The sequence below is a fragment of the Vicia villosa genome, unplaced genomic scaffold (assembly GCF_029867415.1).
Source record: "Vicia villosa cultivar HV-30 ecotype Madison, WI unplaced genomic scaffold, Vvil1.0 ctg.006187F_1_1, whole genome shotgun sequence".
Classification (NCBI taxonomy): domain Eukaryota; kingdom Viridiplantae; phylum Streptophyta; class Magnoliopsida; order Fabales; family Fabaceae; genus Vicia; species Vicia villosa.
Window position 1 is genome coordinate 38,742 of NW_026706745.1, and position 26,897 is coordinate 65,638.

General features: G+C 31.8%; 1 protein-coding gene across 1 annotated transcript; it reads right to left on the reverse strand.

Moving 5' to 3' along the window:
• Window positions 1–5,435: 5,435 nt before the first annotated feature.
• On the reverse strand, window positions 5,436–6,767 carry LOC131642947 (uncharacterized). The gene has a single exon (XM_058913106.1). It carries the CDS (start codon window positions 6,765–6,767, stop codon window positions 5,436–5,438), a length of 1,332 nt encoding a protein of 443 aa, XP_058769089.1.
• Between the last annotated feature and the right edge of the window lie 20,130 nt (window positions 6,768–26,897).

Here is a 26,897-nt window from a genome sequence, read left to right on the forward strand (position 1 = left end):
ACCGCACAACTTCTTTTTGCCCTCTTAGCATAATCCAACACCTCATTCACAACAAGCACGCCATCCAAAATACTTCTATCGGGAATAAAGGCCGTTTGGTTACTAGACACAAGATTACCGATAACACATTTTCATCTTGCCGCCAAAAGTTTAGAGATCATCTTATATAAGCTTCCAACAAGACAAATAGGTCTAAACTCGGCTAGAGATTGAGAATTTTTTATTTTAGGAATTAAAGTTAAAAAAGACGAAGTACACCCTTTCGTAAGCCTTTCCTTATCATAGAAATCCGAAACAAATCTACCAACATCCCCTTTAACCACCTTCTAATTGCCTTTGAAGAATTCTAACGAAAATCCATCCAGCCCCGGGCTCCTATTTCCATCACAATCCCAAACGGCTTCCTTAATCTCTTCCTCCGAAAAAGGTCTCTCAAGCCACAAAGCATCCCCTTCGCTCAAAGACTTAAAAAACAAATCCTCCGGGATCGGTCTCTTAAAGTTTTCTTCTTTGAAAAAGTCTTCAAAATAGCTAAAAATCTCATTCTTGATGTTTAAAACACCCTCCACCGATCCATACTTCCCTTCCAACAATGTGATCGAATTTCTTCTTTGTCTATCTTTGACGGAATTATGGAAAAAACTTATATTTCTATCCCCCTCTTGCATCCACAATTGCCTAGATTTTAATCTAAGCATACTCTCTTTCACTTGCAAATTGTTCCAAACCTCCTTTGTCGCCTCCCTCCTCCTATACACCAAGTCCTCCACATCATCCCCCATATGCTCAACCAATAAATTATCCATAACATTAATATTATCCACCTCCTCTTTGATTTTCAAGTCTATCCATCTAAACACTTCCTTATTCCATTCACAAAGACGCACTTTGAAACTCTTAAGTTTCTCAAACAAAATAAAATCTCCCCTTCCTCTAACACACAACTTCCCCCATTCCTCCCTCACAAAAGACTTAAAATCCGCATGCTTGAACCACACATTATTGAATCTAAAAGGTTTAGGCCCCCAATCCACTATCCCTAAATTCAAACGAATCGGAGCATGGTCCGAAATATCCCTCTTCTCAATCCTTTGATCCATTACTCCTCACAAATCTTATTTGTTTTTTTTTTTTTTTTGTTTTTGCCCCCTTATTTAAAATAAATAAATAAAAACATGAATATGTTTTACTCTCATCCAACAAAAATTTGATTTAAAAAAAATTGTTTTATTTAATAAAAAACGTTATCTTTTATTATATAAATCATTTTACTCTTTTTTATTAAGAATAAAATTAAAGGCCATTACTATATGTAAAATATCAATTAAAAAATAAATAAAAGTAGTAATTAGAGTTTTTGTTTATTATTTATTAAGTATTAATGACTATTAGTTATTACTATATTAATTAATTAATTATTTTAACTATACCAAATGTTAAACTACCAGTTCTCCCTAGAAACTCGTTCCTTCACTCACGAGAAATTATAGTTCAACTGAGAAACCCTTGACTCTCTCTAACTAAATCACACAAATCCCTCTCCATCACTTAGTTTAATCCGTTGATCAAGGCCATCATTATCTTAAGAACAGTGAAATTCATTCTTTTTTGTCATTATTACTTTTCATTGGTTTGTAATTTTGTATATCAGTTTACCATGAAAAACAAAGAAGATTATAGGTGTAATTCGTTAAATGTAAGGTTCGTATCATTTAGCATCACTCATGAGATTATTCTCCTAATAACAAAGAAGGTCTTCATGGAGTTTATGTAATTTATTTGTTAAGGTGTGAATAGCTCTCTCTATACAATTTATTTAATTACACTTAAGCATTTTTTTTATAAATTTAGATCGTGCAAAATATTGTTTAAGCTTTTTCACGTTGTGAGTTGTATTATCAGGTCCCCTACAAGAATTAGTTTGGAGAAATTCATTATAAATCTTCTCTTTTTTTAATGCTACTTGGCCCATGTCATATAGGTTCAGGCTGATGCCATTTTGTTTACCGGTGAATAAAAATTACTTTGACCTTCATTTTATAAAATATAAATTTTATTCTTCAAATAAATTCTATACATTACTTTAACCTTCCGCTTTGCATAAATATATTAGCAGGTATTATATTAACTTTAACCTTAAAATTAATATCAATTTTTTTTAAAGGTCACATGTGAAAAGGACTTCCCATATAAAATATATTGGGTTGTAAAATTCACTTCATGTGTGATCTTTAAACAAAATATCGATAATAATTTCATGGTGAAATTTAATAAAACACATGTTAAATGTTAAATTATGTATTAAAGTATGTTCAGGTGCCAGTTTATATATTTATGCAGGGTGGTAGTTTAACCATGGATGAAATTTTTGTTATAATAAAATTTATATTTTATTAAAATGAAGCTACGATGTAATTTTTACTTACCTGTAGACCAAAACACTATCGCCTGAACCAATAATACGGCGAAATAGCATAAAAAAAATTATAATAAAATTTTCCCATATTGATTCGACTATGTTTCCAGGTGGAGTCTGATCAATTACAGGTGCGACCTGAAGAGTGAAGACATTAATGTTTTTGTTTTTTTAGAATAAATAAAATTTACTATGAAAAACATTATTGTTCAATTTATGACTTGGATACATATTGATTAAGCTTGGAATATATTTCTTATTATTATTAATAAAAAACATATTTATTATTATTATTATTAATTTTTGAATTAATAATGATACTCATCAGTAGTTTAAATATTTACCGATTAAGCTCTTTGCTCATGACTACTAGTACTACTTTAGAAAGAATTGGCAGGAAAGAGTAAGAATCAGGCTGCAACTTTTATAGTGTTCTATTTATAATGATTTAGCATTGTAATTATAATTATTCAAGCTTCATGACAAGCTGCAGGGACCTCAAAAGCGATGACAAATCCTTACTCCAAAAATAGGCTTCTCTATCTTTGCATAGTGCATCACGGTTGATTTCACAATAGTAACACCACAAAATCATAGAGTACACTTTCAAGATGATAATAAGCGGATATCTTTGCAACAACAAAGAATCAATCTATACATGTTTGATACTCTTCTTCAGTTTCAACTTTCAACATTGTCAAATACCACAGAAATGGGAGCAACTGTCAGAAAATTATATGTTCTTGAAGTGCTATCTTCAACCATCAAAAGGAGCCCGATTATTTGGATGAATAAAGTTTACAAAATAATTTTCTGAACTCAAAGATCCTCTACCATGCAATGATTATAACAATGTGTTGTAAATTATTAATCATTCATTGAACATAATTAATCATGTTTTAAACTGCATTAACCATGTAATGAATAAAGGAACAATATTATATGTCAGTAATTTTACTATTTTGATATAAGCACAATTGCAGTGATATTTGAATTTTAATCTGTTAGTAGTCCTGGTGATAAGGTTATGCTTCTAACTATGGTTTTTAATATTTCTTGGTATGGTTGGCTTTGGAGAATGATACTCATGGAATCACATATGGCTCCTGCTACTCATTGTTTGGAGAAATATTGTATTAAGTGGTATATATTGTATAAACATGCAAGGCAATGATATGGCATATCTCTGTTGCGGCTGTGGGTATTATAGGTTTTATTTAACCCAATAGTTTTTCTGTTTTGTCGACATTCTGCAAAAGGCTGTGATTTATGTTTGGTATAATTTTACTTCTGCAAAAAACACTGCATATACAAACCTTTCAAAGTCTTCACGTAAACCATAATTTTCTTTACCGCTACATCAATTTGTAAAGATAGAACTAAAAGGAAACACTTTACAAATTTCTTATTCGTCTCAATTTCTAAGCATGAACTTAGGAAGACTGGAGTTGATCAATTTAGTCTCTTTCTGCTGTTAAAATTTGTGTATGTCCAATGGTTTAGCATTTCCTTTAATAATACAACTCCGAACTAAGCAGTGAATAATGAGACAAACTGAAATGAAGGAATTTCTTTAGCAAAATCATAGGTGAAGCAAGTATATGTCAATTTCGCAGTTACAGTCGACATTATTCATTTTTTTAGTAAGCAAGTTTGGGATGGAGTTGAACCACCATTGCATGTTTCTGTTCAGTTGTCTTTAGAGTTACTCCCCAACTGGAAGTTTGCTAAGCATAGTAATCAACAAGATATAAAACATAAAGAAATGGAGCACATTATTCAGAATAACAGTTTGTTGCAATTGTTTTACTTTCTTTATGCATCTTTACATCATTATAAATTAACATCAAGGAATGTGTGCATGCAAGCATGAACAATTAGAGCAAAATTCTTGACACAATTTGGTTTGGTTCTTAGTTAACTAGAACCAGTTTCGTTTGGTTTTTTCAAACTGAAAACCAGTTGGGTTTGTTTCGAGTCAACTTCAGTTATGGTTCGGTTCGAGTCAACTTCAGTTCTTGGTCCCAAATACTGATTTTAAATTCCATCCTGGTATGACTTCGATGAGATTCAAAAGGATATATAGGATATTGATGTTTAACTTATCCATTTCATGTTGCTGAAATTTACATTTTCTACTAAGTAATGATAACAGAATATTCCAGAATATATGTTCTGAGATTAAACACATGTTCTGTTAATAAAAGTGAATAAAACACAATAGAATAAGAGACGAGACAAATTAATCATGAGACAAAAGTTCTCATGTAAGCTTTTAAATCTTTTCGGATCTTGTACATCTTATAATGGCTCAATAAATGGCATATTTTAACAGTAGTTATCTACACCGGTAGCAATATGGTCTACCTGCAAACATTTTTTTAATAATATCCTAAACAATAGTATAGAATCAACTAGCAATAATGAGAAAACTATAAAAATGCAAATTATATTATATAACAGTGGAATGAATCAAATGACTAGTTTCTCTTTGATCAAGAATACCTATTTCATCCTTGACTAACAACCACAACTGCTAAATTTTGCCGAAAACTGGACAGAAAGATTTGAATTACAAATTAGAAAATATCTTATTAAGCCCGGTACTTCATAGTTCATACTCCTAAAATTTCTAAAAAAATACAAGCGCAACACATTGGGTTAATACACACCAATCTAAAAAAGGCTGAATCAAATTAAGTATCATTTTGTTTCCACTGTTAAGGAAAACATCCATACTAACTTCAAATCCTTAACAAATTAGATCCAAAATCCTGTTGACATTAAATAGCAAAATATTCACAGTTTGAAAGCTGAATCAAATTAGAAATTAAGTTGACTGCCTAATTAAACTATTACCTTTCCATCCATGTTGTCAATGAAGGTAATAATTTAAAAACTTTAAATATTAAAACTTCATATAACACTCAAATGTGTGCATTACATCGGTATTTAAAAATAAACGAGTAATTTTTCAATGAAGCAAATCTAAAAACCAAAAACATCTTAGAGTTGAAATTTACGAGAAAAAAATACCCTCATCACGCGAGAAGAGTTTCCTTTGTTTTAAAGATGACCTTGATAAAACCTCCGAGACAACGACATCAACCTCCACTTGATTACAATCTCTCAAATCGATCTCCTTAAGTTGTGTGCAGTTTTCAACCACATGAATCATTCCCTTTTCTGTGATATAATGACAATATGCCAATTTTAGTTGCAAAAGTCCATAACAACTCTTTGAGACCTCATAGAGTGTTTTATCATCAACTCTTGTAAATGACAAGTTCAACACCTCCAACTGAGGAACTACAAAGTTCATTTCACGTAGCCTTATTTCACGACAGTAGCTCAAATTCAAATGTCTAATCTTACAACATCTACTTAAAACGTGACAAATACCTTTTTCAGATATATCATTGCAATCAGTCAAATCAAGCCGTTGCAAATTGGGGAAAATAGAGACTAACATTATGATGCTTTCATCATTTATGAAGGAATTGCCAGCCAAACACAGAGACTTCAATTGAGAGTTCACATGAAAATTCTTGAAAGAATCAAAATTCTCAAAATTTATGTCTTCCATTATGATCTCTTCAAGTGAATGACAGTTTCTAAGAAGGGCAAAGAAGGCTGATTCTGTGAGCTTGTAACATAGACTAAGGTTTATAGAAACCAAATGAGGAAGATGCAAAGACAAGTCGGCAATATGATGATTATCAAGAAAATCAACATGTTGAAGACCCAGATGTTGTATCGAATGACACTTGGATAACAAATAATAAACTCCATTGTAAGTATAGCCGGTACAATATTTGATGACAAAGCTCTTCAAAGGAAGAGTTTCCCTTGCAATAGAGTATAGCAAATCATCTGATAATTTCGAATCCCGAAACTTAAGACTAATCAAAAGCTTCAAACTGAGTAATGAATCAATGAGCAGCGAAGGAGAGTACTTTTCATCCTTTAGATCAATATTGGAAATAGATAAAGATTTCAATGTTGGTATGTCACGGAGAGTCAAAGCAATATCTGCATCCAAATCATGATGGAAGTTGAACTGGAGGTCAAGGAAATTAAGATTGGAGAATCTATGGAAGATACGGCGGAGAAAGCAAAGCTGTGGATCGCGAATTCTGAGAGAGAATAAGAGTCGATGGGTTATGGAAAGGAACATTTTAGAGACGAGTGATAAAGAGTTAAAGTCGCGGTTGTGGTCGGTGACGAATGTGAACACATGCTCCCAGCAGTCCTCTGGTAGATAAAAATCAGGTTTTGAAGAAGTTTTCTTCCTCCTAATCTCAGTGAGGAGGAATGGTGATTTGTAAAGCGCTGTGTTCTTTCTTTTCATGTTGAAGAATGATGGAATATTGGTGCTATGCCGTCAGAATTTTGAGACTTAAGGATTTGGTTAGTGTGAAACAAATTAAAGTAGGTTACATTTAAGGGGATTATGTACCGTCACCACTAAAAAAGAACTACTATGGAATTTTGGTTTTTAATTAGTGTTATGGATTGATTTGATTTTTTTTTAATAATATTAGAATATTCAATTTTAAATGGGTTAAATTTTTAATATCTATATTGATTTAATCAAAAAAAAGAACTGATATATTAATTGACACAATAATCATTCAATTATTTCTAAATAGGTGTATTTATAAAATATTCTATATAACTATTCCTAAATAGGTACATATATTTTTCGTGAATATTTTTTTATGATAAAGAAAATTTATCCTATTTGTTATGAATAAATATTATTGTGGATGTCCATATGTATTCTAATCTTTCATCTTCATATTCCATATTAAGTGGTATGGTAAGGTTATAATTTTTCACCTTCCTAATGTCCTATAAATAAGGTCCACTTTGCAATGTAAATAATACTTCTTGAAGAAGATAATAAAATATCACTTTCTCTTTTACTTTCTCTACTTTATCTCTGTATTGTTTTTGTTAATTTCATTAGACGTTATCAGCACGATACTCTACAACGCGAGTAATGATATAGCCAGGTTCTACGTTATTTTCCTAATCTTAATATATTTGAACCAATATAATATAATTCATGATTTTGTTACTATTTTTTTTCTTCATATAAATATGTTTATTTTTTATATATTTTGTAGAGAAATTGATTTTCCTTGTACAATAATATTAGATTTCTTTGATCATTCTTGTTAAATTCCGGAAGAATTTAACATTAAAGCATTTTTATATGTTTGTCCGAAATTGAATTTTAACGCATAAAAGTGTTAATTTAATATTCAAGCATCCCTGAAGGATTGCACAAAGAATAATTTTTCTTGACCGTTGTTTATGGAAATAGTTTGTGATGTGATATTTGTAAAACTAAAGATTATTATTAAACTAATTCCAAATTGTTGTTCAAAGATTGAGTTTAATCGAATATTGTGTTTATCAATAATTGATGAATTCCAGAAGAATTTAACGTTCAATCACCTTTAAAAGGTCACATCTATAATATTATTGAATCCCAAAAGGATTTCATAAATTTTTGTTGTAGTATCGATCTAAAAATTCATTATTTGTAATATGTTCATTAAAATATTGTCATTCCAGAAAAATGACAAATGATTTTAACGCATCCCAGAAGGATGGTTATATATATTTTTTAGATTATTGTTTATAACAAATTATTTATATAGTTCCAGAAGAACTTATCGAGCATCCCTGAAGGATAGAAAAATAAATTATTTTTATAGATCTTGAAGAACTTACCCATCCCTGAAGGATAGTAAATCAAATTAATTATATGACAATATAACTTTAGTGATATAATATTGTATGATTAAATATGTTTAATTTTATAAGGGGTAATTGTTTGATAATTATATGATCATATGTTCATATGAATGTATTTGATTAAAGTGTTTAATAATGAAATACTATTATATTGGTTTTGACTTATATTGGAGGTATCTAATATCTTTGTATTACACAACACAATTTGGACAGAAAGTGTGTAATAGAAAAGCTACCGTCTTTTCCCCCGAGCTTGTACTACACTTATATTAGTACAATTGAAGCACATGTCATTGTAAACCAGTAGTTTATAAATTAGACTTAAATTGTCGTTGGTAAAACCGATTGGGTCATCTCGGATATAATATGATGCGAATAATTTTTTATTGAAGAACCAGAAGTTTCTTCAATCCAGTCAATATTTGTGTGTTTCTAAAGGAAAATAAAAATTTGAGAAATTGCGTTTTTATGACATTAATTGTTGCATCGACTAAACTATCATGCATATGTCTCTATTCACAACCAGAAGTTTGTGAATTTATTTTCTCAACTAATTAGACTAAGATCTTGTTTTCTGGATTTTTTAGAAATTCATGTATAAGTATCACATATATTATTAAAATTGATATTGAATATCATGTAATATATGTTCATAAAAAGAAAATGGACCCGAAGATCCATTCTTTAGACGTGTAAAGTTAATTATATGGTTGATACTTATAAGATCATCAATTCTAAATTATATATTTGAAACACCCAAAGTATGATATTAAGATATTTATTCGCATTAAGCCAACAAGATACTATATCTTAGTCCTCCCTAATTTATTCTAATATTTCTCATTTAAGTGAACATTTGGATGTGTTGTGTATATTCCAATTGCTCCAATATAATACATTAAGATGAGTCATGAAAGAATATTGGAAAAATATAATTCATATGAATCTCAATTTTGAGGATATAATTTAAGAAAATAATTAAATACTTGATTGCAGCCCAGTAGGCTGATTATCACTTGATAAATTAATTTTCCCAATATTAGGGGGAGGGAATAAGTAGCTGAAATCATAAACAAGAAGTTCAAATGAACAGCTAAAATCATGAACAAGAAGTTCAAATGAACAATTTAAAATAAATTGTTGTCTTGATCCTCGTACAAATCAATATGAACCAGACGTTCAAAATATAATTCATTTGCAAAGTATATGAAATAAATTATCAGCTGATAATACTCCACTCAAAGTGGATTCTCCTATTGGATAATATAATATTGCAAATGAGTTGTTGCTGCGCCTAAAGCGTGGGATGAAAGTCGGTTCCAATGTTAAAAGTCCTCTACTAAGAAAAGAAACTAAGGATGGCCCAAGTGAGGATATGAAAATTCTAAGAGCACTTTGATCTAATTTAATTTTCAGTTCCAGAAGAACAAATCAAGTACTTGAAATATGAAATAAAGAGATCTCGACAAATTATGTCATGGATGAAATGGAATGGAACCGGAATTGAGATAACCAAATAAAGTCAATATTGACAATGTCTTTGTATACAATATAGCGCTAAAAGTGATCAATGATAACGAGGATCATGAGTCAAAGTCTATTAAAGATTGTAGACTAAGTGAGAATTGGCCAAAATAAATATATTCAATTAAAAAATAATTAAACTCACTTTACAAGTGACTCACTTTTGGACCTGTAGTCCGAACACTTCAAGGTGTGAAACTAATTGGATATAAACGAGTTTTTATGAAAAAGAAAAATAAGAATGATATAAAGTTTGATTTATTGCTCAATGATTTTCACAAAGACCTAAGATTGATTTTGAAAAAACATATCCACCGATAGTGGATTCAATCGAATTTTGATATTTAATTAGCCTTGTAGTACATGAAGGGCTTAATTTGAACATGGTGAATATTATGACATCTTTTTTATATGGTTCACTTAATAGTGATATTTACGTGAAAATCCCTGAAGGGTTCAATATACCAGAGGCACGTAATTGTGGATCTCGAGAAAACTACTACATCAAATTGAACAAGTCTCTCTATGGGCTGAAAGAATCTGGATGCATGTAGTATAATCGCCTTAGTGAATATCTATTAAATGATGAATATACAAATAACTCAATTTGTACTTGTATTTTCATAAAATGATGTGGAAAAGAATTTGCAATAATAGTTATCTATGTGCATGACATACATATTATTGGAACTCCTGAAGAGCTTCCAAAAGCTATAAATTGCTTAAATAAAGAGTTTGAGATGAAGGATCTAGAAAAGATAAAATATGTCTAGGTTTGTAAATTGAGCATGTAGACAAAAGAATATTTGTACATCAATAAGGCTATATAGAAAAGTGTTGAAATGATTCTATATGGACAAATGTCACATATAGCCTACTCTAATATGGTTATAGATCATTATATGTGGAGAAAGATCATTTTAGGCCTCGAGAAAAGGATGAAAAGTTACTTGGTCTTGAAGTACCATATCTTAGTGCAATTGGAGCACTAATGCACCTTGTTAATTATACACGTCTTAATATATCATTTGCAGTTAATATATTAGCAAGATACAGTTATTCACCTACACGAAGAAATTGGAAAGCGGTCAAACATATACTTCGCTATCTTAGAGATGCAGGTTACTTGTCAGATCCTCACAATGGTAGATCAGAAACAAGTTATTTGTTTACATGTGATGGTACAACCTTCATGGAGATCTATAAAACAAATCATGGAAACAACTTCATAAAATCCTGCATAACTATTAACACTATATGAAGTCACTTTGAAGAAGACATTTTAAGCAACGACTATAAAGAATATCGTCTCACATATACATGTATGCACGAGGGGGAGAAAAACATATGTTTTGCACTCTTTTTCCCTTCACCATGGTTTTGTCCCACTGGGTTTTCCTGGTAAGGTTTTTAACGAGGCAATTCATATTCAAAGGATATTGTACTCTTTTTCCTTCACTAGAATTTTTCCCACTGGGTTTTTTTTAGTAAGGTTTTAACGAGGCATATCCTCAATGGACATCCAAGGGGGAGTGTTATGAATAAATATTATTGTGGATGTCCATATGTATTCTAATCTTTCATCTTCATATTCCATATTAAGTGGTATAGTAAGGTTATGATTTTTCACCTTCCTAATGTCCTATAAATAAGGTCCACTTTGCAATGTAAATAATACTTCTTGAAGAAGATAATAGAATATCACTTTCTCTTTTACTTTCTCTACTTCATCTCTATATTGTTTTTGTTAATTTCATAACACTATTAATTATTTTTTCAATCTTATCCTTTTATTAATATTTAATACTACTTCCACTATTTCTTAAAGAAATATTTTAGTAAAAATATAATTTTTTTTATCGGTATGAAATTGTCAAATAGATTACTCACATTACCAAAAAAAAATCTTATAATATTAGCCACGGTTAACTAATTATGGTTAAATTTTTAAGTTTGCTACAATCTATCTACTTAATCTAAATTCAAGGTTGTCATGATGACAACCTTGAAACCCTAATGCTTATGTGGCATGGTTTTAGCAACTTTGAACACAACTCTAACCTATGTGACATGATTTTAGAATTTTTAATTTTTATATACCAAATTTTTTCTAACAATATTATTAAAACCATTGTTCTAACCACTAATTTGTCTCTATTTTAAAAATAAATAATAATAATAATAACAATAATAATAAGTAAAATAATAATAATAATAAAAATAATAATGATAATAATAATAATAACCAGAATAATTATAATATAATTATAATTAAAATAATAATATTAAAAATAATAATAATAATAATAAACAAAATAATAATAATATTAATAATATAATTATATCATTACATTTTTAATATTATAATATAAAACTAAAATTTTATCAAATTTTTTGTTACTAAATATATGTTTTTTAAAAACTGTGGAATATTATCTCACAATTTTTTTAAGTCATTAATTAATTAATTTTATAAAAAAAATGTTTCTAATGTCCTTAATTTTTAAAAATATCCAAACTATTATTATAAACGATTAATAATATTTTATTTAAATTAAAAAATAAAATAATTGTAAGTAATTTAGTTAATAATTAGTAAAAAAAATTAAATAAAGAAAAAATCCACGAGTATTAAAAATCAACTTTTGTATATCACTTTTTTTCTTCACTAACTTGAAGTCAAAATCTTTATTATTAAATATATTTTATTTAAACAGTGAATTATAATCTCACAAGGTGGATTATAAATTTGTAACCATGCTAAAATTATGAATTTAGTAAAATGGAATTTAACCTTCATTAATCAATTCACCTCATATTAAAAATTTATGTTTATAGTTACTTTTTTCTATGTTTATAGTTTTTTTTTTCAAATTCTCCACACTAACTCAAAATTTATTATTATCATTATTATTATTAAATATTTTTTGTTAGAGTATGATTAACCATCATTAACCACATTGATATAATATAATTCATATTTATGTTAATTAATATTCTGTAACTCCCAAATATATATTAATTCATATTTATGTTAATATTTTTGTATTATTTATAAATACCTTTCTTTCATTATCTCTATTTGGCCATCTCATCACACACACATCTATATTTAGCCATCTTATCACACACGATAATTTTTTAAACAATTACGTTATATGATTAGTCAAAATAACTAACAATAGTTAATATTAAAAACATATCATCAATATATTTTATTTTGTATTTTTATTTTAGATGATAAATTTTTTGCTTTATTGTTGGTTTTTTATTTGTAGGTATCTCTTCCATGGTAACATGAAATTTTGGGTGACAAGTTTGAAATTAACTTGAAGGTTACAATAATATTATACCTGATCGCACAAATACAACGCAGAATATTATATCGAATGGAACGTACTACCATATTTTATTCAAAAAGTTTTCTCTACATGATTTAGATTTTTATTTATAATTAATTTCTCTTTTCGACTTTTATTTGTTTTCTCTTATTTTCGTCATTTATTTTATTTTATTTTTATTTGTTAATATAGTGGGATATGAGTTGTCCTTCCACTATGGTAATCTTCTTCTTCTCTTTTTTGTTAATTAAAATTCATATAAACATAATCTATTGATCCTCTATATTATTATTATTATTATTATTATTATTATTATTATTATTATTATTTTAACCTCATATTAAAAATTTATGTTTATTTTTCTGTTGCACCAGACTTTCTTAGAGTTTGTTTAGAGGATGATTCGTTAGAGGTTCTGTCCCTAGGTTGATACATATGTAGTTTCTGCTTCCTCTCTTGAGTTTCGGCCCTCTTTATTTCCAAAAAAAAATCTATGTTTATAGTTTCTTTTTTCAAATTCTCCACACTAACTCAAAATTTATTATTATTATTAAATATATTTTGTTAAAACGGTGGAGTATGATTAACCATCATTAATCACATTGATATAATATAATTCATATTTATGTTAATTAATATTCTGTAACTCCCAAATATATATTAATTCATATTTATGTTAATATTTTTGAATTCTTTATAAATACCTCTCTTTCATTATCTCTATTTGGCCATCTCATCACACATACATCTATATTTAGTCATCTCATCACACGATAATTTTTTAAACAATTACATTATATGAATTAGTCAAAATAACTAACAATGGTTAATATTAAAAACATATCATCAATATATTGTATTTTGTATTTTTATTTTACATGATAAATTTTTTGATTTATTGTTGGTTTTTTATTTGTAGGTATCTCTTCCATGATAACATGAAATTTTGGGTGGCAAGACTGAAATTAACTTGAAGGTTACAATAATATTATACTTGATCGCACAAATACAACGCAAAATATTATATCAAATGGAACATACTACCACGTTTTATTCAGAAAGTTTTCTCTACATGATTTAGATTCTTATTTATAATTAATTTCTCTTTTCGACTTTTATTTATTTTCTCTTATTTTTGTCATTTATTTTATTTTCATTTGTTAATATAGTGGAATATGAGTTGTCCTTCCACTATGGTAATCTTCTTCTTCAAGGGACGGACCCAGGTTGCATCATGTGTGGGTTGGTGCCCCCACTATATTTTAAACAATTGACTATGAGTATTACTTATAATAATATACATGTTAATTATTTACTCTATCAGGTTTAATTAATTTTCAAAAACTAGTATACTATTACATGTATCTATATGTGCACCGGTGCCTCATATAATATGTTTATATACGTGACCCTCTAAAAATACATAAGCTTTGCAATCTAAAATATTCTTTTAAGATCGAAAAAGTATTATCAATCTTTTTGTAAAGTTTGGATTATTAAAATTGTATCATGATATATTTATATTTATGTATTCTATTTATTGAATTTTACTTTATGTAAACTCTTTATTTATCATAATTAATAAAATAATTTATAAATTATATTAACTTAATTATTAAAAATAATTTAATTATTTATTTATTAAAAAGCTATACCCGATTCAAATATGACAATTAATAATATATATATATATATATATATATATATATATATATATATATATATATATATATATATATATATATATATATATATATATATATATATATATATATATATATATATATATATATATATTTCCCCCACTACTAGAAATTTCTGGGTCCGTCTTTGTATTAACCTACATATAATAATTGCTAAAATAAAATCATTTGAAAAAAAATACTCCACAACCAAAATAATAGTCTAAAATTTTGATAAAATTTCTTAAACAATGACAATAATATATTATAGGTTAACCGCGCAACGCACGGGTTATATACTAATTTAAACGTAATTTATATAATAATTTCAAAACACGGTCATTCAAGCACGGTCAATTATGGTTAAATAGTTAAAGTTTACTGTAACACCCCAAATTCTACCTGAAATTATATTGCGGAAAATATCAGAGTATTTAAAAATTTCAAACAACACATTGGAGTATCACATATCAACTCAAAACTTCAACTTGTATTTAATTCACAATGATACATAGCATTCGACTAACAGTCAACTATCAGCTTTATTCAACTCAAACAACTTAGAAGTATAACAAGTACTTCATATTATTCAACTTGGATTCAACGGTTATAATAACAACAACTAAAACATTAACAACATAGAAACAACAATATAAACAATTCCCCGAGTGCTACGTATCAGAGCGACACACCAACATGACTCGATGAAGCAACAAACTTCCATAGCTATACTTGAGTACCTGCCCATTTCCCTTGGTAGGGGAAATATCAGCAGCAAGGGTGAGATATCAAACTATATAAATAGGATCATGATAAATCATATATCAGGTAAAGAATATAAATGAATCACCGCTTTGCACAACATCAACGTAATCAACACCAATAGCATCATCAATGAATAGTCATAATATCAACATATAAACATATTCAACCAGTCATCACATATGCATCTTCAGACAACTCAACATATAAGCATCTTCAATATGTCAACATATAATCATCAATATCATCATATAGGCATCTTCGACAAGTCAACATATAAGTATCTTCAACAAGTCAACATTTAAGCGTCATTATCAATATATAAACATTTTCAATAAGTCAACGTATAAGCATCTATATCGTCATATAAGCATCTTCACAAATCAACATATAAGCATCAATATCATCATATAAGTCATACATGTATTCACGGGCATCGCATCATAAACGTCGCAAGTCAAATCACCAAACATCGCATTATATACATCACAAAATACATCATGAGACACGACTCGTGCATATGCATGTGGTACCAATCGGAGCTTCAGCCCCCGTCACCAATTTCCCAATTCAGAGGCACAAGGCATAAGCCTTCGTCACTAGTTTGCCAATCCAGGCCGTCACAGAGTATGCATATGAAATGTGACTCGACAAACAAGACAATACAGCATACTCATCACAATCACATATCGTCACAAGGCATAAGCCTATATCACAATCAATTACCATCTATACGCGGTAATTCACGTCACCATAATATTTCATCTTCACTTAGTCACAAAATCATCATCACAAATATATACAACATCACATATTACAAATCATCACAAAACATCGTCATGTTTCGACACATCATCGTAATTATACAACTTCGCATATAAACAAGTCATTACATATATATCCTCATGCTTCGGCATATTACAAAAAAACATACAACTTTGTGTATTAACAAAATCGTTACAAATATACAATTCACATATCATCAAGATTATTATAATTATCATCATGTTTCGGCACATCGGCACAATTACTCAATTTCACATATTAACAAAGCCATCCAAATCAAAACCACAATTTTCGATCAATTTGTAAGATAATCTCAACATGCTAATTTATCAAGTAAACCGAATCAACTTCCAATTATCAACTAATTCAATTAGACATAATATTATTTATCAAGACAACATCATTGGCATAGCAATATATTAATCTCAACATAAATATTCAACCATATCACAATTACGATCAAATTCTCAAGATATCGTAAATTACCGATAAACCGAATAATTTATCCAAGTCTAAGTATTTTCCAATTAATTAGAATTATTGAAATTAATTCTACTATTTAATTAAATCAACCAATTAATAATCATATTATATTAATTTAATTCAATATTCTATTTTTAATTCATTTTCCAACTTACTATTTCACTTTCTACTCCAAAACCAACATTTAATATAAAGTATACTCAAATCCACACAATTTCGGTCGGTTCGTAAAATAGCACAATTTCAACAAAATATCACCACTATATTAACCTACTAATTAAACTTAACTACCACGTAAATTCTCATCAAATTCCGGACAACTAATTATACCGCTTAATCCGACTATTTCAGTGAAACGGAACTGTTTGGAATACATTTGTTCAGTAATTGCTACTGTTAGACACTTCTTATCCTATTAATTAATTATACTACATGACAAGGTGGTTTTCAACGACTCTTTCTCCGGCGACCATGGAAGGTGGTTTTCGGTGACCTTTTCCGGGCGTCTCCTCTGCTCAACGCGCGGAAATCCAGGGGGCTTCTAGAAAGGGGTCTCTCATCCTCTCGATTTTGGTTTAAATTCCTGGCTTTAGGGCTCAGGGACCTTATTGAGAAGGTGTTTGTAGATCCTGATTTAGGGTTCGTGGGTTTCTTCGGTTCTTCTGCTCTTCGTTCTCTTCTGAGCTTTGTTTCTTTCTCTTGTGGCTCTCTGGTCCCGGGATTTTGCTTCCTCTGGCTCACGTTTTTAGTTTTCTGCAATAGTGTTTTCTGGTTCCGTTCTGTTTGGACGTTGTGCTGTTTCGTAGATGCAGGACGCAAGTTGGACGAGGGTCTCATACAGAAAGGGGGGTAGTGCGCGCTGGGATGTGTTTCCCTTTGGTGGTCGAAATCAGAACATACCTCCGGCTCAGGAGGTGGTCTCTATGTATGTTTCGGAGTTCCCGGAGGGCTATTCCGCCAAAGATTTGTTCAATTTGTTTGGTTGCTCTGGGAATGTGGTGGAGGTCGCAATCTCACCTAGAAAGAATAGGGTGGGAAGACGGTTTGGTTTCGCAAGATTCGTGGAAGTGGAAGACGGGAGGTTACTTGCGGTGCGTTTAGACAATATTATCATTGCAGGGAGGAAGATTCATGTTAATCTGCCCAGGTATCAGAGGGTGTCTTCCGGGGGTAATGGGAGGCAAGGTGGTGTTCTGAAGGGGAAGGCGGAGAGGGCTCCGAACACAGGGGTTGACAAGGCGATGTCAAGGCGTTTTCCACTCAGGAGGAACAACAGGCAATCGTATGCAGATGCGGTATCGAATCCCAGTGGCTCGAAGGACATGTTGTTGCCGGCTGATACTCCCTGTTTATGCTTCAATTCTAGTGAGGAAAACAGAAGGAGATTTCTTAAGGCTTACGTCGGTCAGTTATGTATTCCTGGTTCAGCACACATGATTCAAACTCACTTTGAGATTGAAGGGGTTTTTGGGGTCAAAATTTCCCCTTTAGGCGGTAATTCATGCTTGCTCGAGGAGTCGGAGGAGGGTTTCATAGAGGATTTACTTAGAGAAGGCGAGTCTTGGTGGAAGAATTGGTTTTCGGATATTAGGAAGTGGGAGGAGGGATCTATGGATAGAGGCAGGGATGCGTGGTTCCGTATTTACGGGATACCACTCCACGCGTGGAATTCTGAATTCTTTGTGGCTCTGGCTGGCTCGTGGGGTAGATTCATTTGCATTGACGAAAATACTGCTAAAGGAGAGGCGTTCGATGTGGCACGAGTGCTGGTGAATATTCCATTGTCTCTTCAAATTCCAGACATGGTAGGCGTGAACATTGATGGGAAGAGATTTAATCTGTGTGTGAGGGAAGATGCAGCGGGACATTTTCGCATGAAATCGGATAATTTACCATCTCTTTCATCTGATTGTGATTCCACGGACTCTGAGGTAGGATGGCAGAATTACGTAGCTGAAAATGGTGAAGTGCCAGAGTCGGAGTGTTCCGGTGATAGCATAGAACAATTTACTGGCAATGGATGCACGAAGATTACGGCGGAGACGTCGTATAGATGTAACCCTGTGAAGGTGGATGGTCATTATGAAGGTGGACCTCTTAAGGCTGCTGTGGATGCTGAATTCCCGCTGATGCGAAATGCTGAGTTGGGAATTTTTGACAATTCTGTATCGCTGCTGCGAAATGCTCTTGTGGGTGGCAATTCGAAGATCGTGGAAGTCGGTTCACGGCCTAATGTTTTGGCTGGCAGTAGCGGAAGTAGCAGCCCCAAGGCCGTGCGGTTCATGTCTGTTGCCGGCTGTGATTCAGTAGGTTCTAGGGCGGCTGTTGGTGCTTCGTCCGGTTGTGATCGCAGCAGTTGCAATCCCCAGGAGTGTTGCAGGATAAAAGGGCCGGGTACAGCATTGGTTTTGAATAAACAGGTTGAAACTGTGAGTGACTGTGTTGCTGTAAACTCGGTGGAAGGGGCTGTTTTAAAAAAACTGAAGACTACTCTCATTAACAATACCAACAGTGGCGGTGTAGTAGTGAAGGGTAGGAAAAAGAAGGCTCAACGAAGGGGTTTGGATAGTGAGGCAGGGAAAGGGAAAGTTAGTGTTAAGGGTAAATTACCTTTGGTGAGTTTGTCAAAACAAGGAGGATTACCAAGTGGTAGCTTTTCGGTTTGTTATGGGGAACAAAAGGAGGAATCGGATATCCGGAGAAACAATGTGAGGCAATGGGAATACTTGAACAACGAGGTAGGGGAGAAATTATGGGAGGCCATTGTCGCGTTGGGGGTCGTGGATAAAGAGGGGAGGAGTAACTTAGTAAGTAGGATTGAAAACTTGGAACTAGGGAGTCAAATAGAAGCGGAGGCTCGGAAGGAGAAAAAAAAACTTTTGCAATGATCATTGGCTCTTTGAATATAAGAGGGGGAGTGAATGCACTCAAAAGGAGGAGGATAAGTTCTATCATTTCCAAAGGGAACGCGGACATTTTTCTTATTCAAGAAACAAAGGTAACTAATATGAACGATTTATTGGCTAGTAGTTTTTGGAGACTTCCGGAAATTGGTTTTTCTTTTTCTAATTCGGTAGGAAGGTCGGGGGGGCTTCTTACGCTATGGAAGAAGGATAACATGGAGGTGGTGAGTAGCTTTAAAGGTGACGGCTATTTGGGGATTAAATTGATATGGAAGGGAAACGTTTATTACGTGGCAAACATTTACTCTTCGTGCGACCTTAACAAAAAGAAACTCTTATGGGAGACTTTGTTGGACTTGAAAAATAGATTCAATGATGGCGAATGGATATTAGGAGGGGATTTCAATGCCATTAAAAATGGTCATGAGAGGAAAGGGAGGGCGGTGGTAGTTAATAACAAAGAGGCGGAGTTTTTCGCGGAGTTCATTAATAATAGTGACTTGGTGGATGTTCCTTGTAAAGGGAAGAAATTTTCTTGGTTTAGTGGAGATGGTAAGTCGAAAAGTAGAATTGACCGGTTCCTTTTGTCGAGCATCGTGGTGGATAGATGGGAGGTTATCGGTCAAATGATTGGTGATAGGGATATTTCGGACCATTGTCCTATATGGATCATGAGGGATAATAACAATTGGGGTCCGAAGCCGTTCAAGTTCAATAACGAATGGTTTTCGTTTGATTCTTTCATTCCGTTTGTTGAAAAAGAATGGAATAATTTGAAGGTGGAAGGAAGAGGTGACTTTGTTTTAAAAGAAAAGCTAAGACTCTTAAAAGAGAAACTTAGGAGGTGGAATAAGGAAGTGTTCGGAAAGATTGATTTGGAGCTAGAGGAAGGAGTTCGAGACGTAAATTTTGCCGATGAGAGGTTAGATCCTATTTCCATTTCTTCTTCTTATTTTGATGATAATCTTTCTCTTAGAAAGGAAGCTTCTTGTAGATTATGGAGGAATTTGAGGATTAGGGAAAACATGCTTTTACAAAAATCTAGATTGAAGTGGTTGAGGGAGGGTGATTCAAATAGTGGATTTTTCCACAAAGTGATGAGTCAAAGGAGAAGGCGTAATCATATTGGTCCCATTGTTTCATCGGGTACTTTAGTAGATTCGGTGGATGATGTAAGGGAGGCGGTGTTCGATCACTTTGCGAACAAATTTATTGAAACGGATGAGAATAGACCTTTGTTGGATGGTATTCCTTTTAAGGAAATCTCTAGAGAGGAGGCGGTGGGGTTGGAAAAACCTTTTCTTGAACAAGAAATTAAAGAAGCGGTTTGGAATTGTGGTGGTTCGAAAAGCCCGGGACCGGATGGTTATTCTTTTCTTTTCATTAAGAAGTGTTGGCATTTCTTAAAAGAAGACTTTATCAATTATTTCAATCTTATTTATGATGGTGCCTTTATTTCAAAGGCAATCACTTCTTCTTTCTTGACGTTAATTCCGAAGTCCAACAATCCAATTAGTTTGGATGGATATAGACCCATTTGTTTGGTGGGATGCTTGCACAAGGTGGCGTCTAAGCTTTTAGCGGGGAGGTTGAAAGGCATTCTTAATTCTATTATTTCTCCATCTCAAAGCGCTTTTGTTCCCGGTAGACAATTACTAGACGGTGTGCTTGTGGCAAACGAAGTAGTGGATTTTGCTAAAAGAGAAGGGAGCAATTGCATTCTTTTTAAAGTGGACTTTGAAAAGGCATATGACAAAGTTAGTTGGAATTTCTTACGGTACATTTTGAAAAGGATGGGATTCGGGGAAAAGTGGAGGAGGTGGATGGAGTTATTGGTGTTTTCTAGCAAAATGTCGGTTTTGGTTAACGGGAGCCCAACAAAGGAGTTCGAGGTGTCTAGAGGTTTAAGGCAAGGTGATCCTCTTTCACCTTTTCTTTTTGTGTTAGTGACGGAAGCTCTTTCGGGTCTTGTTAGTAAATCGATTGAAGTGGGAGAATTCCAAAGTTTTGCTTTTAGGGATTCTTGCAAGGTGGACATTCTTCAATTCGCGGATGACACTCTTATTGTGGGTAATGGTAATTGGAAGCATGTTTGGGCTCTAAGGGCGGTTCTTCGGGCTTTTGAGCTCGTATCGGGGCTCGGAATTAATTATCAAAAAAGTAAGTTAATTGGCATTAATTCCAATGTTCACTTTTTAGAAGCGGCTTCTTCCTTTCTTTCTTGCAAGTTAGAAGATAACAACTTTTATTTCTTGGGTATTCCTATTGGTTTTAATCCTAGGAAGGAAACCACATGGAATCCTCTCTTGTTGAAAATGAAGAATAGGTTGGAAGGATGGACGAATCGATTTTTAAATTTGGGAGGGAGAATCACTCTTCTCAAATCCGTGCTTAGTTCCTTAAGTATTTTTACTATGTCTTTTTACAAGATGCCGAGGAAGGTGGTGAGAAAATTTACAAGCATTCAAAGCAATTTCTTGTGGGGCGGTTCGGAAAATAAAAGACGGATTCATTGGGTAAGGTGGGAGGATGTGAACCTTCCTTTGAAAAAGGGAGGGTTAGGAGTAAAAAATTTGGCTTTGTTCAATTTGGCACTTCTCAACAAATGGAGGTGGCGGATCCTACAAGGACAAAATTCTTTATGGTTAAATGTGTTGAAATCTCGTTATGGTGATGTTGCTTCTAAAGTGCTTGGAGGTGGATCGGAAAAGATAGTATCGTCCTCGTGTTCCATGTGGTGGAAGGATATTGTTAGGATTTTTTCTTCTTTCTCCCATGATCCCATTGATAGTTGTAGCAAGTTTATTGTTCATAATGGTTATAATACTCCTTTTTGGGAATCTTCTTGGTTGGAAGGCATCACTTTAAAAAATTATTTTCCGGATTTGTTTCATGAGTCCCGTTTAAAGAATGTTTCGGTGGCGGCGATGGGAGGTTGGGTGGATGGTGTTTGGAAGTGGGGCGATTTTGGGCTCTCCGATATTGATGGGGATAACGGGGTCCGTATGGAGGAGGTCTTGGATTTGAAGGAAAAAGTGGCGGCCTTTAGTGGGTGGTTGAGTGGGCATGATACGGTTACTTGGACCGGTGGTTCGGATTTGTGTTTTTCGGTAGGTTCTTGTTATACTTTTTATGAGAACCTCTTTATTCCGTATGGCCCTCCAATTAATCATGCGGAGGTGTTCGGTATTTTGTGGGAGACGGAAGTGCCTTTCAAGATAAAAGCTTTCGGTTGGAGACTTTTTCACAATAGACTCCCGACGAAAGATACATTGACGGTTCGAGGTATGTCTTTTCCATTGGATGATTTGAAGTGCATTTTTTGTGGATATAGTTTGGAAAGTAGGAATCATTACTTTTTTAGTTGTTTGGTGGGAAAAAATATTTGGAGGGAGATTGCTTTTTGGGTGGGTAAAGGGGATATTTTTGAAGAGGAGTGCCGGTCAAATTTTATGGAGTGGCGCCTTTATTTTCATAGTAAAAAGGTGAAAGAAAGAAAGATGGGAGTTGTTTGGCTCGCGACTACTTGGATTTTTTGGTTGGTTAGAAATGGCCATTGTTTTCGGAAGGAGGCTTGGAATGTAAACAATACGGTTTGGAACATCAAGCTTTTAGTTTGGAAGTGGTCGTTTTTTGGGAAAATTACACACCCCAATTATACTTTCTACGAGTTTAGTATGAACCCTTTGTTTTATCTCTCGTGATTGTAATTGGTTTGTAATATTTCCGTTTTTGTCCGGTTTTGTCCGATTCTTTTGTAAGCGGGTTGGAGAACCCTTAGTTCTCCTTTCTTAATGAAATTCTTGCTTACTGAAAAAAAAAATTAATTATACTACATTTCATAAGTATGGTTCTTTTCTCTAGAATGACAAATAGAACATGTATATCAAAAAAAATGACAAGCAAAACATGTCTACCCAATAAGTGATTTTCTATTCTCACAAGTCATATCTCACATTCAATCTACATTATCATTTATATAACAAAGTGGTGGTATACCATAAAAGTAACCCAACTGTGGGTAATTGAATCGCGCGTGGAATGAACAGAGTACATTGGAAAACCATAAGACATATGTGAACAACACACAATGGAATATAAAATTAAAATAATAAGCTCACATCTCACCCATCTTTTTCGTTTCATATATGCACAGCACCGTAATATTCTCAATTTCTATTTCCAAACAGTGACATAAAACAAAATTAACACAACACAATGACAAATTTATACCCTAAACCCACATAAAATTCATCATATTCCCTTTTAGGTAGTAAGAATCTCCCCTTACTATGGGCGGTTCTAGCATACGGCCAGTTTGGGCAATTGCCCGGGCTCGGTCCGGTCCGATATTTTTTTGTGTTCATATTTAAAAATAAAAAAATAAAATTAAGGGTTTTTTGTCCTTATAAATAAAGGGAAATGTTAACCAGTGTCCTTAGGGCATTTTTTAAGTGATTAAAGTGGTAAGTTTTTATTAAAATATGTGTATTAAAATAAGTGGTAAATTTTTATTAAAATACGTTTTTATTAAACGTTAACTTTTATAAAGAATATTTTCATATGTAGTATGCTTAAAAAGTGTCCTGAGGACACTCGTTAGCAAGACCCATAAATAAATTAACATTTAATTTTAGTCCTTAAAAGAGTTTTCTACCATGAATGATCCTTTTAAAGTTTTTTTTAAATTTTTTTCCTACCTCTTTAAAGATTTTATGCATGGAATTTTAGTCCATGTTATTTTCTAAAATTTTAAAAACAGTTTAATTACTCTTTCATTTTTAAATAATTATTTTTATACACGTTTAAAATAGTGTAAAATATTTATTTACCAAACTTTAGAATTTTTTAAAATGAGAAGAATTAAATATGAATTTTTCAAATTTTAAAAGACAATGATAAAAGTAATTAAAATTTCGAGTTAAAAATTAAATTTTGAGTTTTTTTAAGGATTTTTTTAAAAATTCTAAACTTGTGTGTAAAATAATCATTCAAAAATACACATTAGTTTAACAGTAAGGACTAAAACTATATGCATAATAATTTTGTAGGAACCAAAATATGTAATTTGCTTTTATAGGGACAAAAAGAATATTTGGTATTTTATATCGACCAAAAACTTATTTAACCCTAAAATTAAAAAAAAATCTTTTTCAAACTGAAATTAGTTTACAAATTTATTGACTAAGCTTTGGTATTGTCGGTGTCGACTATATCCGTTGAAAGAGCTTTTTCAGCAATGAAGATTATCCAATCTAAATTGCACAATAAAATCCACGATATGTGGTTCAATGACTTGATAGTATGTTACACCGAGTCTCGTGATGTTATTTTACATATTATTGTAAGGTTATATTTCATCTCTTTTACTTTTACTACACTTTTGTTGACAAAATGACGAGTCTTTTTTATTTTGATTGATAATTATTTATATATTATATACAATGTGAATTTGCGGTCATTACAATTTTGCCCGGGCTTTATAGTTTTGCTGGCTCCGCCACTACCCCTTACCTTGGATTGAGTGCAGCTCTAAGAAGATTCAATAGAAAATTGGAGAAAAATGACACTTTAGAGCAACACTTTGGATCTCCCTTTTCTCCTCTTCACAACCCTAACCCCTTTTCTTCCCTTTTTTTCTTTGTCTTCCTGGGTTTCCCTTTTTCTCTTCTATGTTTTTATCTTTTCCAAATAACACAATGAGACCACCACCACTTAATCTCTATTTCAATAATGGGCCTAATAAAATACATCCCTTAATACTTAAAGATACCACAACTAAGCCCAATATTATTTCTACACCCAATGTAAAAATAATACTTCCACTTTTATTCCATTAAAATAAAATCCGATTATTTTAATATACCGATTTATTACTCAATGCCTCATATTTCCGGTCTAATCTTAATTACTCGGAAAATTCTCAAAACGCTAAATATTAACACATTAATGTTTTTAATACTAAAAATATTAAAATCTTCTATTAAATATCAATCCGCTATCCCGAACTAATACTGACTAAATCGTCCCAAAATGCGAGAATTTCAATAAACATCTCAATAAATTAATATTATTCTTAATATTATTCTTCCGACCATCCGACTAAAATCCAACTTTAACTTAATAAATCCAAATACGCCTCTTAAAATAATACCGACCATCCAAATTCGACTAAATCCAATATTTAAATCCTTTAATAATTTAATTAACCAATTAATTAAATTCGGGGCGTTACATTTACTACCGTTTAACTGTGGTTCATATAATAATCCCAAAAACAAAAATTCTCGGATTTGAAACTCTCCCTTGTTTACTTTTCACTTTCTTTCTTATATTTTATTTTACTTTTGTTACTACTATTAAATATTTTTGATTTTATTAAATATTTTTGATAGTGTCATTAATTTAGTTCTCCCTTATATATAATTCCTTGTTAAAAAAAATGGAACAAATAATAAATTAGCTGTAGATATATGCGATACACGGTAGTGATGTTGAAATATTTTAAAAAATTTAATATATTTTTTCTAGAACATAATTTGTATATAAGAAATCTTGATGGTAGAAATACACTAGTTCCAAGTATTTACAAAATCATTTTTTTAAGCAATGTGACTTCGGATATGCATATCTGAAGTCATTTAATCATATAACTCAATGCGAACAGAACAAAACCCACACTCAGTTTACATTTTAACCAAAAAACCAAAATCAAAATAACTCATTTCTACTCAAACTTGTAATTTCTACTCATTTAAACTCATACTACATTGAGATTGAAGATTCAAAAGCTCCATTGAAGCATTTCTTGCTCATCCCAACTCATCTTCAAAGTTCCAAAATTGTGTAAGTTCTCTCTATTTCCATTTGCATTGTTATAATAGGTTATTAGGTTTGTTAGAATCAAGGATAATGTGTAGGTTGATGTTAGAGTAGTTAAATGTTGGTGTTTGGATGTGAAAAAAAAGTTTTTGGATGAGTTAGGGCAAGAAGTAGAAGTTCTGCAAAAATGGCAGTTCGCATGTGGTTTCGAATGTGCATATCTAAAATCCCCTATAACCAGTTTCGGATATGCACATGCAAAATCTTCCCTGAGTTGATTCATTATTAATTTTTAATATTGTTTCCTTCCCTCCTTCTATCAACTTGTCACATTTTTTTCAGGAAAGTGGCTGACAACTAGGGCCATTACAATCGATTAAGACAAGGCAGACCAAGCTAGAAAGCCTCT

Excerpts from the sequence above, each read along its gene's own strand:
- LOC131642947 (XM_058913106.1), bottom strand. The coding sequence starts at position 6,767 with ATGAAAAGAAAGAACACAGCGCTTTACAAATCACCATTCCTCCTCACT.